At 42.3% G+C, this 16,784-nt stretch overlaps 1 protein-coding gene across 1 annotated transcript in view; it reads right to left on the bottom strand.

Moving 5' to 3' along the window:
* LOC129624177 (ATP-binding cassette sub-family C member 4-like) overlaps positions 1 to 16,784 on the bottom strand; it is a 164,348-nt gene that overhangs the window by 79,078 nt on the left and 68,486 nt on the right. Inside the window, exons 14-18 of the mRNA XM_055541873.1 lie at positions 12,399 to 12,495; positions 6,163 to 6,375; positions 2,924 to 3,064; positions 2,077 to 2,114; positions 1,581 to 1,675 (exon numbers count right to left, since the gene is read on the bottom strand). Of these exons, the coding sequence (XP_055397848.1) occupies positions 1,581 to 1,675; positions 2,077 to 2,114; positions 2,924 to 3,064; positions 6,163 to 6,375; positions 12,399 to 12,495 (584 nt within the window). The remainder of the gene's footprint in view (positions 1 to 1,580; positions 1,676 to 2,076; positions 2,115 to 2,923; positions 3,065 to 6,162; positions 6,376 to 12,398; positions 12,496 to 16,784) is intronic.

Genomic DNA, 16,784 nt, shown 5'->3' on the forward strand with positions numbered 1-16,784 from the left:
ATTGCCAGGGAACAGAGTAAATTACTACCATTACCTTGCAAACATTAAATTTATATGGAAATTTGCTTCCCTATAAATAGCTATTTCCTTGCCCAAGTAGCTCTAAAAAGTACAAAAATACCACATTAATTTGCAAGCAAGCTATTAAATAATTGAATTGCAAGAAAATACAAGTTATATTTTAACATGAGACAATTCATCTAAATAAGCAACTAATCTCTCACTGTTTTACAGAAACATGAAGCATTTGGAAATGAACAGAATCATTAAACTTGCATTTTATTAATGACATAAATGGATACCTGCTATGCATATAAAAATTAAAATAGCCCTCCTAATACCTCTTGAACTCACAATGCTAAGTAGATTAGGGAAATATTTCTGTAATAATATTCCATCATGTGTTTTTTTTTTTTTTCCCCCTTCAGTTGACACATCACTGTTACTTCAGCTCTGAAAGCTGCTTGAACTCCTGATTCCATCAGCAGGCATTTGCCTTAACCCACCATTCTATATGAATGTAGAACAGCAGCTTTTCCTTCCTCCTTGAAGTCCCCACAGCCCACTAATTCAGAAGGTAAGCAACTAATGGATTTAGGTTTCTTAGCAAGTGATCAACATAATAAACACCAAATTTCAATGAGTGGGTTCTTAGGAAGATAGCACACTCTAACTTTACAGAAGGCTTGTATGAGGTTTTCCAATAAGAATATTTAATATTTTAGATTGCATCCTTTAAAAAGTATGTAATCCTACATATACTCTAAATGCTCCTGTGAAAGCACAGAGAGCTGTGTTAATATTATCCTAGCAAGTCAGATGCTAAATTAATCACACAGTTGAGGATACAATAACATTATGATCTCAAGGTAAGAAAGAGAAGGAATCTTAGTTCCCATACACTGGATTTCTCCCTTCTTAGCTTCCCTCTTAAGTAATTAGTGAAGTTCAGGAGATGAGCAGTGTGGCAAAGGGGAGTTTGCATACCTGCAAGGGAATAATGCTTTTTTCATTTGGGGGAGTTCTTGCTGCCAGAGGATTTCATCCAAGTTCAATAAAAGGCAGGGTTTATTCAGACAGAATTGGAACAATATGAACCATAGGATGGGGCTCTGTTTCTAACCATCCTGCCCATTCATATAACGATACAAGATTTAGTAAAGCAACCTACTAGAATAGACAGTAGCTGCTTATTTCCAGTGACTGATTTTCTTAATATGCAACCATGGTATAATTTCCAAAATCTAGTACACAGTAAATTAAGATTCTTCATTCAACAACTTTCTTTTACATTTTAAAAATAATTTTTCTGGTGGTCCAGTGGTTGGGACTCTGTGCTTCCAAAGCCAGGGGACACAGGTTCAATCCCTCGTGGGGGAATTAAGATCTCACATGTGTGGCATGGCCAAAAATCAAATAAATAAAAATAATTGTTGTAGTTAATTCACAGAGTAAATGCAACTCAGACTCTTAATCTGTTGAGGCATTACTTAATTACTCCTGGAAGCCCTAGCTGCTCATACAGGCTCCTTGTAAGCACCACAAACTCTCATATAATAGACCAGATGACTCAATTTTACCTGAATAAACTATAAAGTACCAGCCAGGATCAAATGTCACAATTACATTTCCTTTTCCAAATAGTGTGTCATGCAGGGCACTCTGTTCATTTGCCCTATAGAACAGAGAAAAAAAAAAAAAAAAAAAACTACATTATAGATAGAATTTAGATTAGTAAGAAAAATTACTCTCCATTTAGGAGACATGTTTATGCCAGAAAATGGTTCCCAGCACACAAGGCCCTGTGTCCATCAACCTTAAAAAAATTCCATTTGAATCACAACTTTCAGTTCTCAGAACTGTCTGTGAGGAAGCTTCTGAGGGTCAGACATGGGGAGAGACCATGGGAGGGTCACACTTCACCATCAGGATCTTTACTTTTTCCTCAGGGAAATTACGTGAGGGTCAGAAGAGGAGGCTAAACAAATCACCCCCCCACCCAGCCCCTGATTCTGTGGGAAAATGAGGCTCCATGTAGATTTCACAGCACTTTGGGTCAGACCAGGAATCACTCACCAGAATGCAAGCCACCAATCCTGCAGGATATAGGCAACCTGGAGCAGGAAACAACAGTCACTCACACACTGACATCACTGAGCCTCACACCCCGCTCACTAGGATGGGGGAAGGAAAGGCTCCAGAACATGGAGACAGTCCTTCCGCCTCAGGTCTGCACCAAGCCCTACAACCCCAGATGACCACAGGTCAGGGGAGGGCATCTTACATTTTAATATCTTTGCAAGAAATCCATTTTTTTTCATAGAATCTGTCACATACACAGAACACTAATAAGCCTCGCTAATTTTGCTCACCACAGACAGCGTGTTTCCGTGTAAATCCAAATGGTCTTCAAAATATAGCAGTAATAGTATTAATGTTGAATTTTTTTTCAAAGTAAAGAAGCCTGACAGATACTGTGATGATCAGGTTTTCTGTGTCAGCTTGGCTAGGCCAGTCTCCAGTGATTCAACTAAACTCTCATCTAGATGTTGTGAAGGTGTGTTGTGGGTGTGGTTCACATCCATCATCAGAAATGAAGTAGAGGAGATCACCCTCAATACTGTGGTGGCCTCGTCCAGTCAGATGAAGATCTTAAGAGCAAAACCTGAGGTTTTGTGGAAGATGAAGAAATCCTCCCTCAAGACAGAAGGGTGAGCTCCTGCCTGAGGTTCCAGGCTGCAGGCCTGCCTTTCTGATCTCACATTCACCCAGCTAGGTCCACAGTCTTATGAGGCAATTCTTTGAAATAAATCTCTTTATATATATATATACACACACACACACACACAATTATAAAGTACAGTATAAATAGTATGTAAATATCAAGCTGAGGGCACAAACCAAAATAAATGCCCTTATTTACCTGAGCTGTGATGTTTACTAGACTAAGGAAAATAATGACAGACCAGTGAGTTTCATCTGTGAAATAATCCTTGTAGGTCTCAAAACCAATTTTTCTCTTCAAAGGTCTCTCCTGTGATTGTGCAACCTGTATATTCTCAGTCTGGGAGAGAAAAATGGCAGTAAGAGACAAAATATTAAACAACAAACCCCCAAATTTCAAGAGTTCAACAACGCTCTGCACTGTAAAGTTATGGGAAGCAGACACATCTCATAGGCTGGTAGGAGTGTAAAATGGTCCCTCCTATGGAGAAGGGTGTGGGAGTACCCAGCCAAACCACATGAACATTTAACCTTGGATTCAGCCATCCTACTTCTAGGAATCTATTAGAAATAAGGAAAAATCATTTGCAAGAGGTTATTCATTGGTGGGTGGACTCACTTACAGTTGATCATGACTCTCAGCACCACTCACAAAATACCTAAGTTCAATTCAGTTCAGCCCCTCAGGCCTGTCTGACTCTTTGCAACCCCATGAATCACAGCACACCAGGCCTCCCTGTCCATCACCAGCTCCCGGAGTTCACTCAAACTCATGTCCATCGAGTCGGTGATGCCATCCAGCTATCTCATCCTCTGTTGTCCCTTTCGCCTCCTGCCCCCAATCCTTCCCAGCATTAGGGTCTTTTCCAATGAATCAACTCTTCACATGAGGTGGCCAAAGTATTGGAATTTCAGCTTTAGCATCAATCCTTCCAATGCACACCCAGGACTGATCTCCTTTAGAATGGACTGGTTGGATCTCCTTGCAGTCCAAGGGACTCTCAAGAGTCTTCTCCAACACCAGTTCAAAAGCTTCAATTCTTCGGTGCTCAGCTTTCTTCACAGTCCAACTCTCACATCCATACATGACCACTGGAAAAACCATAGCCTTGACTAGATGGACTTTTGTTGGCAAAGTAATGTCTCTGCTTTTCAATATGCTATCTAGGTTGGTCATAACTTTCCTTCCAAGGAGTAAGCGTCTTTTAATTTCATAGCTGCAATCACCATCTGCAGTGATTTTGGAGCCCCCCCAAAATAAAGTCTGACACTGTTTCCACTGTTTCCCCATCTATTTCCCATGAAGTGATGGGACCAGATGCCATGATCTTCATTTTCTGAATGTTGAACTTTAAGCCAACTTTTTCACTCTTCTCTTTCACTTTCATCAAGAGGCTTTTTAGTTCCTCTTCACTTTCTGCCATAAGGGTGGTGTCATCTGCATATCAGAGGTTATTGATATTTCTCCCAGCAATCTTGATTCCAGCTTGTGGTTCTTCCAGCCCAGCGTTCAAGCACAAATGCAGATGCTTGTTCAAAATACTAGTTAATCAACTGAGGGCTTGGCTCTCAGATTCTGTAACTGTAGGCTTTAAAATGGCACACAAGTTCACCTGAATTTCTTAATCTGTCTTTAAGGACAAGGAGGGGTTATTCACACCCACCAGACCCATAGCCATGAGGTAAATAGAGGATAGAAATAGAAGGAAGGATCTTATCACTGATCTGCCTTCTTTGACCAGATTCTCAGTGGATTTCCATGCAGGGCTTTTTTCTGGTAGAGGAATTATTTGTATCAACAGTTTTTGTGATCCCCTTTTGGTCTTAAATACCTTTGAGCATAATCCTGAAAGGAGAGATTTATAGAACCATTTTCTGTAACCATATGACTTGTATCATTTTCCCATTTGCCAATGCGTGCTCACTTTCTTTTTTTTTCTTTTTGGTCTTAACAGGAAAATGGATATCCACTGCCTTTTGGGGGGTTTAGTGTGGTTTATAAAAACCTCCATAATGGAACTCTTAAAGTGGGGCCCTTTTTGGGTTCCTAGTGGATGTTTGGAAAGGCAAAGCATGTTGAAGCACAGCTGGGTAACATGGTGCTGGAAAGCATGGGGATCTGACTGTTTCAAAGGAATCTGAAGTCTGGGTTTTATTTTTCAGAAATACGGTTTGTTGAATAACATCAGAAGATGTGATTTCTAGTACTGAAGCAGCAAGCCAGAGTTCTCAGTTCACTACTGTGCCATCTTTAAAACCGAGACAAAGCCAGGCTTGACTTTCAGAAGTCCCCATTTTGATAATAAATAGACACAGGGAATGCATGTGAACAATATTATACAAAAATCAAGCCTAGACTTCGATAAAAATCTTCATATTGGTTAGAAGCTGGTTGATTGAATTTATTCATTTGATGTTTCAAAATCTCCAGAAACAATTTTTTCAATGACTATGGATACTTCAGATTACTTTGGTGTTATCTGCTTTTTAAAAATAAAGTCTCTGGTTCACTCTGTGCACTATTTATCAATTAAAAAAAAATACTAGCCAAATACAGTAAACTGAGAGTTCATACAGCAAGTTGGAGTAAGGTAAATCTGAGTAGCAGGAGGACAGCAAATTATCTGAATCTATGTTGGTTCCTGTGTGTGGAATGAGAGTGGTAAACCTGAATATTTATCAGAATCATCCAGGCTCTTGGGTTTAGACAGTAAGGGTTTAGAATTCAAGGAACACCTGTGTATGTTTTTAGGAAAAAGCTAGTGCATCTCCTCATTTCTTCTGGAGGACTTAGAATGCATTATAGAGTCACATGGGCTAGGGATATCCTGGGCTCTATGGCCCACTGGAGAGTCAACACGGATAAGATGTGGTTCTCAGTCTTGACGGTTAAGAGAGGAAGGTAAGAACTAACTCCAACAAGTCTGCTGTGTGTAGGGTCCCTTGAATGTGCTACCTCTGGCCTATCACAGACCGTCCGGCAATAGAGAAGAATACTACCATCAGTTACCTGCAGGGCCAGAACATTCCAACATACAGGAAAAGCAGCTGATTTAACGTGGTCCCAGCAGGACTCAGTCTAAGAAGGTCTTCACATTAAGCCTCTGGATGCATAAGGGAAGCCGGTGGCCACTAGAGCAAGTAGGATGTAATTACAGTAAACTGAAGAGTTTTCATTGTCAGTGTGAGCCACATGCACTCTGAAATTCAGAGGAGTACACCCACTACTGATCTCTGTAAGATTCTCCACCTGACACCCAAAGTGGAACACCAAGCAAGCTTGCTCCCTTCATGCTCTTTTAATGCTACCAACTCCATGGAATTTGGAAATTTGGCGTCTACTTTGGGACAAACAAAGATGTGAGTGAAGCAGGCTGTATGTCCATAAGTCTACCAACAGAGAACAGACCAGGGCACAATGTAGGATGAGAAACTCACCTCTTCGTCCTCATGAGCAGCATCTTTCAACAAGGGTTTGGAAGCGTCTTGAGACTGAACTGAAGACTCAAAGGAGGTCTGATTCCTTAGAATGGGAGTTCCTGTACCTGGAGATGATTCAGCCTCTTCATTCTCCTTCTTTAATAGAATATCTTCAAAATCTACCCCAGATTTTGGAAACTTGGCATAAGTTCCCTTTTGCATAATTCTGCCCTAAAATGAAGAATTTCAGAGGAATGCACTTGAATGAGGTAATGTTAATTTAATCTACACACTAATCAACAAAAAAATCTTCAAAAAAGCAAGAGAGCTCCAGAAAAACATCTACTTCTGCTTTATTGACTATGCCAAAGCCTTTGACTGTGTGGATCACAATAAACTGTGGAAAATTCTGAAAGAGGTGGAAAATTCTGAAAGAGATGGAAATGCCAGACCACCTGACCTGCCTGTTGAGAAAGCTATATGCAGGTCAGGAAGCAACAGTTAGAACTGGAGAAGGAACAACAGACTGGTTCAAAATAGGAAAAGGAGTACATCAAAGCTGTATATTGTCACCGTGCTTATTTAACTTATATGCAGAGTACATCATGAGAAGCACTGGGCTGGAAGAAGCACAAGCTGGAATCAAGATTGCTGGGAGAAATATCAATCACCTCAGATATGCAGATGAAACCACCCTTATGGTAGAAAGTGAAGAGGAAATAAAAAGCCTCTTGATGAAAGTGAAAGTGGAGAGTGAAAAAGTTGGCTTAAAGCTCAACATTCAGAAAACGAAGATCATGGCATCTGGTCCCATCACTTCATGGGAAATAGATGAGGAAACAGTGGAAACAGTGTCAGACTTTATTTGTTTGCACTCCAAAATCACTGCAGATGGTGACTGCAGCCATGAAATTAAAAGACGCTTACTCCTTGGAAGGAAAGTTATGACCAACCTAGATGGCATATTGAAAAGCAGAGACATTACTTTGCCAACAAAGGTCCATCAAGTCAAGGCTATGGTTTTTCCAGTGGTCATGTATGGATGTGAGAGTTGGACTGTGAAGAAAGCTGAGTGCTGAAGAATTGATGCTTTTGGTGTTGGAGAAGACTCTTGAGAGTCCCTTGGACTGCAAGGAGATCCAACCAGTCCATTCTAATGGAGATCAGTCCTGCGTGTTCATTGGAAGGACTGATGTTGAAGCTGAAACTCCAATACTTTGGCCACCTCATGGGAAGAGTTGACTCATTGGAAAAGACTCTAATGCTGGGAGGGATGGGGGGGGGCAGGAAGAGAAGGGGACGACAGAGGATGAGATGGCTGGATGGCATCACCAACTCGATGGACATGAGTTTGAGTAAACTCCAGGAGTTGGTGATGGACAGGGAGGCCTGGCATGCTGCGATTCATGGGATTGCAAAGAGTCAGACATGACTGAGCAACTGAACTGAACTGAACTGAATACTACAGGATTTAGAAAATTATTCAAGACTGGGAGCTGACTGTGGCTCAGATCATGAACTCCTTATTGCAAAATTCAGACATAAATTGAAGAAAGTATGGAAAACCACTAGACCATTTAAGTACGACCTAAATCAAATCCCTTACAACTATACAGTGGAAGTGAGAAATAGATTAAAGGAATTGGATCTGATAGACAGAGTGCCTGAAGAACTATGGACAGAGGTTCATGACATTGTACAGGAGGCGGTTATCAGGACCATCACCAAGAAAAAGAAATGCAAGAAGGCAAAATGGTTGTTTGAAGAGGCATTACAAACAGCTATGAAAGGAAGAGAAGTGAAAGGCAAAGGAGAAAAGGAAAGGTATACCCATTTGAATGTAGTGTTCCAAAGAATAGCAAGGAGCGATAAGAAAGCCTTCCTCAGTGATCAATGCAAAGAAATAGAGGAAAACAATAGAATGGGAAAGACTAGAGATCTCTACCTAGGGAACATTTCATGCAAAGATGGGTACAATAAAGGACAGAAATGCATGAACAGAAGCAGAATATATTAAGAAAAGGTGGCAAGAATACACAGAACTATACAAAAAAGATCTTCAAGACCCAGATAATCACAATGGTGTGATCACTCATCTAGAGCCAGACATCCTGGAATGGGAAGTTAAGTGGGCCTTAGGAAGCATCACTATAAACAAAGCTAGTGGAGGTGATGGAATTCCAGTTGAGCTATTTCAAACCCAAAAAGATGATGCTGTGAAAGTGCTGCACTCAATATGCCAGCAAATTAGGAAAACTCAGCAGTGGCCACAAGACTGGAAAAGGTCAGTTTTCATTCCCATCTCAAAGAAAGGCAATGCCAAAGAATGCTCAAACTACCGCACAATTGCACTCATCTCATACACTAGCAAAGTAATGCTCAAAATTCTCCAAGCCAGGCTTCAACAGTACATGAACTGTGAACGTTCAGATGTTCAAGGTGGATTTAGAAAAGGCAGAGGAACAAGAGATCAAATTGCCAATATCCGTTGGATCACTGGAAAAGCAAGAGAGTTCCAGAAAAATATCTAGTTCTTCTTTATTTACTATGCCAAAGCCTTTGACTATGTGGATCACAACAAACTGTGGAAAATTCTTCAAGAGATGGGAATACCAGACCACCTGACCTGCCTCTTGAGAAATCTATAGGCAGGTCAAGAAGCAACAGTTAGAACTGGCCATGGAACAGCACACTGGTTGCAAATTAAGAAAGGAATACGTCAAGGTTGTATACTGTCATCCTGCTTATTTAACTTATATGTACATCATGAGAAATGCTGGAATGGATGAAGCACAAGCTGGATTCAAGTTTGCTGGGAGAAATATCAATCAGCTCAGATATGCAGATGGCACCACCCTTATGGCAGAAAGCAAAGAAGAACTAAAGAGCCTCTTGATGAAAGTGAAAGAAGAGAGTGAAAAGGTGACTTAAAGCTCAACATTCAGAAAACTAAGATCATGATATCTGGGCCCATCACTTCATGGCAAATAGATGGGGAAACAGTGACAGACTTTATTTTTGGGCTCCAAAATCATTGCAGATGGTGACTGCCACCATGAAATTTAGAGATGCTTGCTCCTTGGAAGAAAAGTTATGACCAACCTAGACAGCTTATTAAAAAACAGATACATTACTCTGCCAACAAAGGTCTGTCCAGTCAAAGCTATGGTTTTTCCAGTAGTCATGTAAGGATGTGAGAGTTGGACTATAAAGAAAGCTGAGTGCCAAAGAATTGATGCTTTTGAACTGTGGTGTTGGAGAAGACTCTTGAGAGTCCCTTGAAGAGCAAGGAGATCCTACCCATCCATACTAAAGGAAATAAGTCCTGAATATTCATTGGAAGGACTGATGTTGAAGCTGAAACTCCAATACTTTGGCCACCTGATCTGAAGAACTGACTCATTGGAAAAGACCCTGATTCTGGGAAAGATTGAAGGTGGGAAGAGAAGAGGACGACAAGGATGGCATCACCAACTCAATGGACATGAGTTTGAGTAAACTTTGGGAGTTGGCAATGGACAGGAGGCCTGAAGTGCTGAGGTCCATGGGGTAGCAAAGAGTCAGACAGGACTGAGTGACTGAACTGAAATGAGAAAATTATTTAGGATATATCGTGCCTTGTTCCACTTGGTAGGCAAAATTCATGATCCGTGTTTAATAAAATTACCACTTTCCATTTAGTATTCAGAAGATGCACAGGAAACATTAGTGGTACAAAGATAGCAATTTTACTCAGCAGACAAGCGCTAACAATTCTGAGGGGACGAGTGGGCAGCCATCCCCCCTCTGCTGTGAGAGAAGTACCAGACAGTGAGGATGGACTCCAGCTCATCCAGAGGTGCTCACCAATGGATAAGTGGTTGCTTTCTTAGTATTAAAACTGGGGGTAGTGCCCTCAAAAGAAGCAGTAAGTGAACCCCAAAACATCTAAAGATGGGCTAAACAGTCCCTTCTCCTGCCCATTAATGCTAAGCTCATAATACTGCCAACAGAGAGATTTTTACACACTAGAATGCTCCCTTTGCACATGAACACACTAAATCCACTGCACTCAAACTTGAGAAACCTGAGCTCCCCATTCCTAGAGGAGTGGATAAGAGTCAACACATGGAACTGCTTCTAGAGAGGTAGAGGTTCTGCATTCTAGCAGTTTTACTTAGAGGAGAAGAAGCTCACTTGATAAGTGGAGAATCTGCCCAAGGGCCTGTTGGACAGGGTTCACAAGGAGGTGCAGAGGACGGCAGGCAAACAAGCACTGAAGCATCAGACAACCAGTAAGTCTAAAAAGTTCTCACTGATCTCTGCATACCATTTCCAGCTGTGTTAGATGTTGTGAATTGAATGATGCCCCCCACCCAAAAAAAAGAAAGGTATGTTCAAGTCCCAAACATGACATCCGTGAACACGATCTTATTTGGATACAGCATCGTTGTGCTGCTAAGTCGCTTCAGTAGTGTCCAACTCTGTGCGACCCCATAGACGGCAGCCCAGCAGGCTCCTCTGTCCATGGAATTCTCCAGGAAAGAACACTGGAGTGGGTTGCCATTTCCTCCTCCAATGCATGAAAGTGAAAAGTCAAGTGAAGTCGCTCAGTCATGTCCGACTCCTAGTGACCCCATGGACTGCAGCCTACCAGGCTCCTCTGTCCATGGAATTTTCTAGGCAAGAGTACTGGAGTGGGGTGCCATTGCCTTCTCCTATAGCATCGTTGTAGATATGATCAAGTCAGGATGAGGTCATATTGTGCAGCGTGTGCTCAGTCTCTCAGTTGTGTCTGACTCTCTGCACCCCAAAGGATTGTAACCCACCAGGCTCCTTTGTCCATGGGATTCTCCAGACAAGAATAGTGGAGTGGGCTGCCATTTCCTTCTCCAGGGGATCTTTCCCACCCAGGGATTGAAACTGTATCCCTTGTGTTTCCTGTATTGGCAGGAGGATTCTTTACCACTAGCACCACCTGGGAAGCCCCTACTGTTGACCCTAAATCCAATAAGACTGATGTCCTTATGAGAAGAGACTCAGACAGAGGTGAAGACAAAGGCCATGTGATGTCAGAGGCAGAGACCACAGCACTGCAGCTGGAAACCAAGGAACACAAAGGGAGGCTGGTCAACACCGAGGTTAGAAGGAAGGATTGTCCTCTGGACCCTCCAGGGAGAGCACGGCCCTGCCAGCACCTGGATTTGGGACCTGTAGCCTCTAGAACAGGAATACAATAAACTTCTGTTATTTTCAGTCACTCAGTTTGTGGTGCTTTGTTACAGCAGCACTAAAAACTGATGCCCTAGCCTGAGTCCACACTTCTGTCTTCTCAGCTTTATTAAGCCTTGTAACTGCTTCTGTTGTTGTCTCTCCAGTGACCATCAGAGGAATCTCTTAACTCCCACATCAGACCACATCACTATTCTGCTTTGGACTGTCCAAGGCTTCTACTGCTCGGGGACCAGCTCCCTCCACATCTCCCTGCTCACTCTCCTCAGACATGCTGGTCTTCCTGCTGTTCCTCCAACCTGCCAGGTCAGCTCCTTCTTACAACCCCCTGCCTCAGACTCCTTCCCCCAGGTGACTGTGTGACTCCCACTTTCATGTCACTCAGGCCCTGTGTGGCACCAGCTCCTCAGGGAGGCAACCAGGATGTCACCCTCTTTGTCACATCCATTCCCATAAGAACAAGAGCCTCATGAAGGCAGGGCCTTGTCTGCCTGCTGCACAGACTCCCACACATATCGGGCACATAGAGACCTGGGCAGTGAGACCAGCAACTGGGGACACTCGCATAGTGGGCATCTCTGACCCGGGTGCTCAGCTACCGTACCTTACTTTTGATGTTAATGGAAGATGCTCTTTAGCAAACTGCATATAACATGCATGTGTATACAACTAGGTCTTAATATTCCTAATTTCCAAATAATATACTTTGACTTGAATCCTGGAAGGGGAAAACAAAAGTTTTAAATAAAACAGCATCACGATCCTTAACAATATCACTAGAACAGTGATGACTCAGTAACTCTGCAGTAGCATTTTTATGTACTTCAGGGTTTTTGTGGCTTAGAGTATAATAGTGACATTTCTACAGGTCTTCAGATTTATCCTCAAAGGCAGGAATATCATCAGCTCTGAGAAGAAGCAGACATAAAGTTGAGGAAGAAGGAGCAATTTCCCTTGAATCCAAGGAGAGTGACCTGCTGGGAGGTGTGGCCTTCAACACACCTGAGAGCTAGCAATTGCACAGACTTCTAGAAACTACTTACATCTTTCAGTATCAGAATCTGACTTGTATCCTTTAGGTACTGCAGCTCATGAGTCACCAAGATTGTGATCTTCTCATGCAAGGCTTGACAAATACACCTACAAATGTAAATGGTACAGTATGCAAAAGTACATTAATGGGGGTGCTCTAAATTGGAAACATGTATTTTGAAAACATAATGAGACAAAAGACAGCACAGCCATCAAATATCTGTAGTTAAAATACCAAATAAATCATTCAAATTAAATACAAATATAAATCAACAATTCCAACTAGGTCCTCAAATTTATCAGCAGCAAACGTGAACCTAGCTCTGTTAAAAAATTCTAAAAAGCAATCCACCAAGGGAGGCACCAACAGCTAAGGATTTTTTCCCCCTAAAAGTCAGCTTAACAATTATTTACGTGTTTCATAAAGAAAAACAACTGAACAATACTGAGATTACAGAACTTGACTGAACTAAAACATTATTTTATCACTATACATGAATGGGAGAAGAGGAATCTACATCATATAAAAAAGCATACATTTTCCTTAGGCAGTTTTGTAGGTGATTATTTATGATTTATAATGTATGTATTAACAACAAAAAAATTAATAGCTTCTTGGTAACCTTTACCAGAGTGCATTTTCTAGATATGTGAGTGTGTGTTACTCCCTCAGTCATGCTCAACTTTTTGCGACCGCATGGACTGTAGCCCACCAGGGTCTTCTGTCCATGGAATTCTCCAGGCAAGAATACTGCAGTGGGTTACCATTTCCTTCTCCAGCATTTTCTAGACATTTTTTCCCAAATAGTATTAGAAAGAAAATGAATGCCAGCGTGGCTTCCATCAGTCTCTACAACATTCCCAGTCCCATCCAGGAAGCAAGTCTTTTTTCATTAGGACTGGACACCTTCCAAACATGAAAATGAAGGAACAGAATCAAAATGGCCCAAATCAGAGTGGAAATCAACCAACAAACCAAAAGACACACCAATTCTCTTAGCCAAGACACCTGTGTGGTCAGGCCACCCTAGATGGCTGTTCTCTTTTTCTCTGTACATCCCCTGCTTGACCAGTGCCTGTTTTACCTACACCTCTTCATGTGACCAACCTTCCTATATGCTTGTCCCAGGGCCCAGCTAATGACTGTTCTAGCTTTAGATCAGAACCCTCCACTGTGTTTGTCAAAGGGATGGTGAGGAGTGTTTCCCTTTGCTGGTTTCCGTGGTAACTGATGGGCTTCCCCAGTGGCTCAATGGTAAAGAATCCAGCTGCAATGCAGGAGACACAGCAGATGCAGACTCAATTCCTGGGTTGGGAAGATCCCCTGGAGGAGGGCATGGCAATCCACTCCAGTATTCTTGCCTGGGAAATCTCATGGACAGAAGAACTAGGTGGGCTACCGTCCATAGGGTTGCAAAGAGCTTGAAATGACTGAAGCAACTGAGCACACATGCACGCATGGCAACCAATGATCCAATCAGACATTAATTTCCCCATAACAGGTAATCTCCCCCCGCTCCCTCTCACCCTAGCAACAAATTCTGCTACCACATCTTGCTCCAACATCTGCCGCACACAGTGGGGTATCACTCAAGGACCTTGCTTCAGTCATGGAAGCTCACTCCATCCATTAAACTATTCATGTCTCTGTCACTGACTCCAGGCTCTTTCTTAGGTCTCAGCTGGGTAAGCACAGCCCTGGGAGGCCTGCTGGGTACATTTCAACAACCCCCTCAGGATTCAACCTTAAGTGTGTTTCACAGTAACCCCTCAGACTCCTCCATTTTAAATGCAGACCCCTAGGGACTCAGCCCTAGTCTCATCACACAGGGTCCACAAACCCTCCAGGGTAGTGAATAGCTGGGTCCAGGACCCTGGTGACCACAGGCAGGGCTCCAGGCAGGTACTCTGGGTGCTCTGACCCCTTGGAGAGCAAATCTCTGGAACCTGGGTCAGAGCTCAGCCTGTGAGTGAGTCAGAAGGAGAGTCTGGAGTTAGCAGACTGCAGCTCAGTCCCTCTCATGAGCGTGATATCGGACAAGTGGCTAAATCTCAGTTTCTTCATCTCAAAACAATGTCATCTAATGGCAACTCACCCATACATCTGACAAATAAAACCACCTATCTACTCAGTAAATGCCAGCCCCCTTCTCCAGTCCTCCCTAACCACGAGTGGTTATGCACTTTAGACTCAGAACAGAAAAGTCCTAAGGGGACACACTGGATACTGGGTCTGTGATCAGAAACAAGACTCTGGAATGCAGACACCATTGCTTCATTAAGTCCAAAAGGATTCATTTTTACCTTTGGTGTTAGCTGAGTGTTCATACCTAAGTTTCTTGACCGACATCTTTTCAGACTTAGTACTAGAGCTTTTAAATGGAATTTCTTTTTCTTAATTCATAATTACCTGCCAATAATCCCTGAAGGTGGATGTTAATCAAGTCTGATGGGTTTATATTTCCAAGATGGCCAATAGAATTGTTAAATGTTTTCTTCCTAACATTCTGTCACAGATGAGGTAATACACATAATTACAATGACGTGATTAGTTGATGGTTTTGAATTTTTTCTAAACAATTCTTTTCAATCAAATCACTAGGAAAATACTCTATTTTCCAAGTTTTCAGAGTAAAGATTTCCAAGGCATGCCATAAAAATCATTGATTCAGCAACTAGTTGTATAACTGTTATTCCTATATAAAGGCTATGTTAATCCTATAATCTCATATATAATCCTATATAAGGGCTGTATTAAGAGGGGACATATCCCATGGTGGAGGGGGATACAAATAAAACAGAGTCCCCACTTCCATTCATTCAATCAGCAGAGATTTGTCAAGGAGCCAGGCACTGTCTTTTAAGTGCTGAGGATACACCCACAGCTCAAGAGAGCAAACAATACTCTGCACCATGTACAGGGGGACACACTGAGTGAGTGTAGAAAATACACTACTGGGCCATGACATGTCCTCTGAATGAAAAGCAAGGGTGGGGGGGCTGCTGTCTTAGATGGGGAGACACAGGAGCCCTAAGACTCTGGGGAAACTTCCTGCAAGAAGACACAGCAGGTGCGGGGGTCCTGGGACTGAACACGCTAGGCTGAGGCACCTTTCTGTATTCCCAGATTCTAGGGGTGGGGGCGGGGGGACTCATAAATGGTCAAATGCACCCACTGTGTGGATCACAATAAACTGTGGAAAATTCTGAAAGAGATGGGAATACCAGACCACGTGACCTGCTTGAGAAATTTGTATGCAAGTCAGGAAGCAACAGTTAGAACTGGACATGGAACAACAGACTGGTTCCAAATAGGAAAAGGAATACATCAAGACTATATGTTGTCACCCTGCTTATTTAACTTATATGCAGAGTACATCATGAGAAACGCTGGACTGGAAGAAGCACAAGCTGGAATCAGGATTGCCAGGAGAAATATCAATCACCTCAGATATGCAGATGACACCACCCTTATGGCAGAAAGTGAAGAGGAACTAAAAAGCCTCTTGATGAAAGTGAAAGTGGAGAGTGAAAAAGTTGGCTTAAAGCTCAACATTCAGAAAACGAAGATCATGGCATCTGGGCTCATCACTTGATGGCAAATAGATGGGGAAACAGTGGAAACAGTGTCAGACTTTAAAAGACACTTACTCCTCGGAAGGAAAGTTATGACAAACCTAGATAGCACATTCAAAAGCAGAGACATTACTTTGCCAACAAAGGTTCGTCTAGTCAAGGCTATGCTTTTTCCAGTAGTCATGTATGGATATGAGAGTTGGACTGTGAAGAAGGCTGAGAGCCGAAGAATTGATGCTTTTGAACCGTGGTGTTGGAGAAGACCCTTGAGAGTCCCTTGGACTGCACTTCATGGCAAATATATGGGGAAACAGTGGCTGACTTTATTTTTTGGGCTCCAAAATCACTGCAGATGGTGACTGCAGCCATGAAATTAAAAGATGCTTACTCCTTGGAACAAAAGTTATGACCACCCTAGACAGCATATTAAAAAAACAGAGACATTACTTTGTCAACAAAAGTCCATCTAGTCAAGGCTATGCTTTTTCCAGTAGTCATGTATGGATGTGAGAGTTGGACTATAAAGAAAGCTGAGTGCCGAAGAATTGATGCTTTTGATCTGTGGTGTTGGAGAAGACTCTTGAGAGTCCCTTGGGCTGCAAGAAGATTCAACCAGTTAATCCTAAAGGAAATCAGTCCTAGAAGGACTGATATTGAAGCTGAAACTCCAATATTTTGGCTACCTGATGTGAAGAGCTGACTCATTTGAAAACACCCTGATGTTGGGAACGATTGAAGGCAGGGGAAGGGGACAACAGAGGATAAGATGGTTAGATGGCATCACCGACTCAATGGACATGAGTTTGGGTAAACTCTGGGAG

This window comes from Bubalus kerabau, chromosome 12 (assembly GCF_029407905.1).
Source record: "Bubalus kerabau isolate K-KA32 ecotype Philippines breed swamp buffalo chromosome 12, PCC_UOA_SB_1v2, whole genome shotgun sequence".
In the NCBI taxonomy this organism is placed as follows: domain Eukaryota; kingdom Metazoa; phylum Chordata; class Mammalia; order Artiodactyla; family Bovidae; genus Bubalus; species Bubalus kerabau.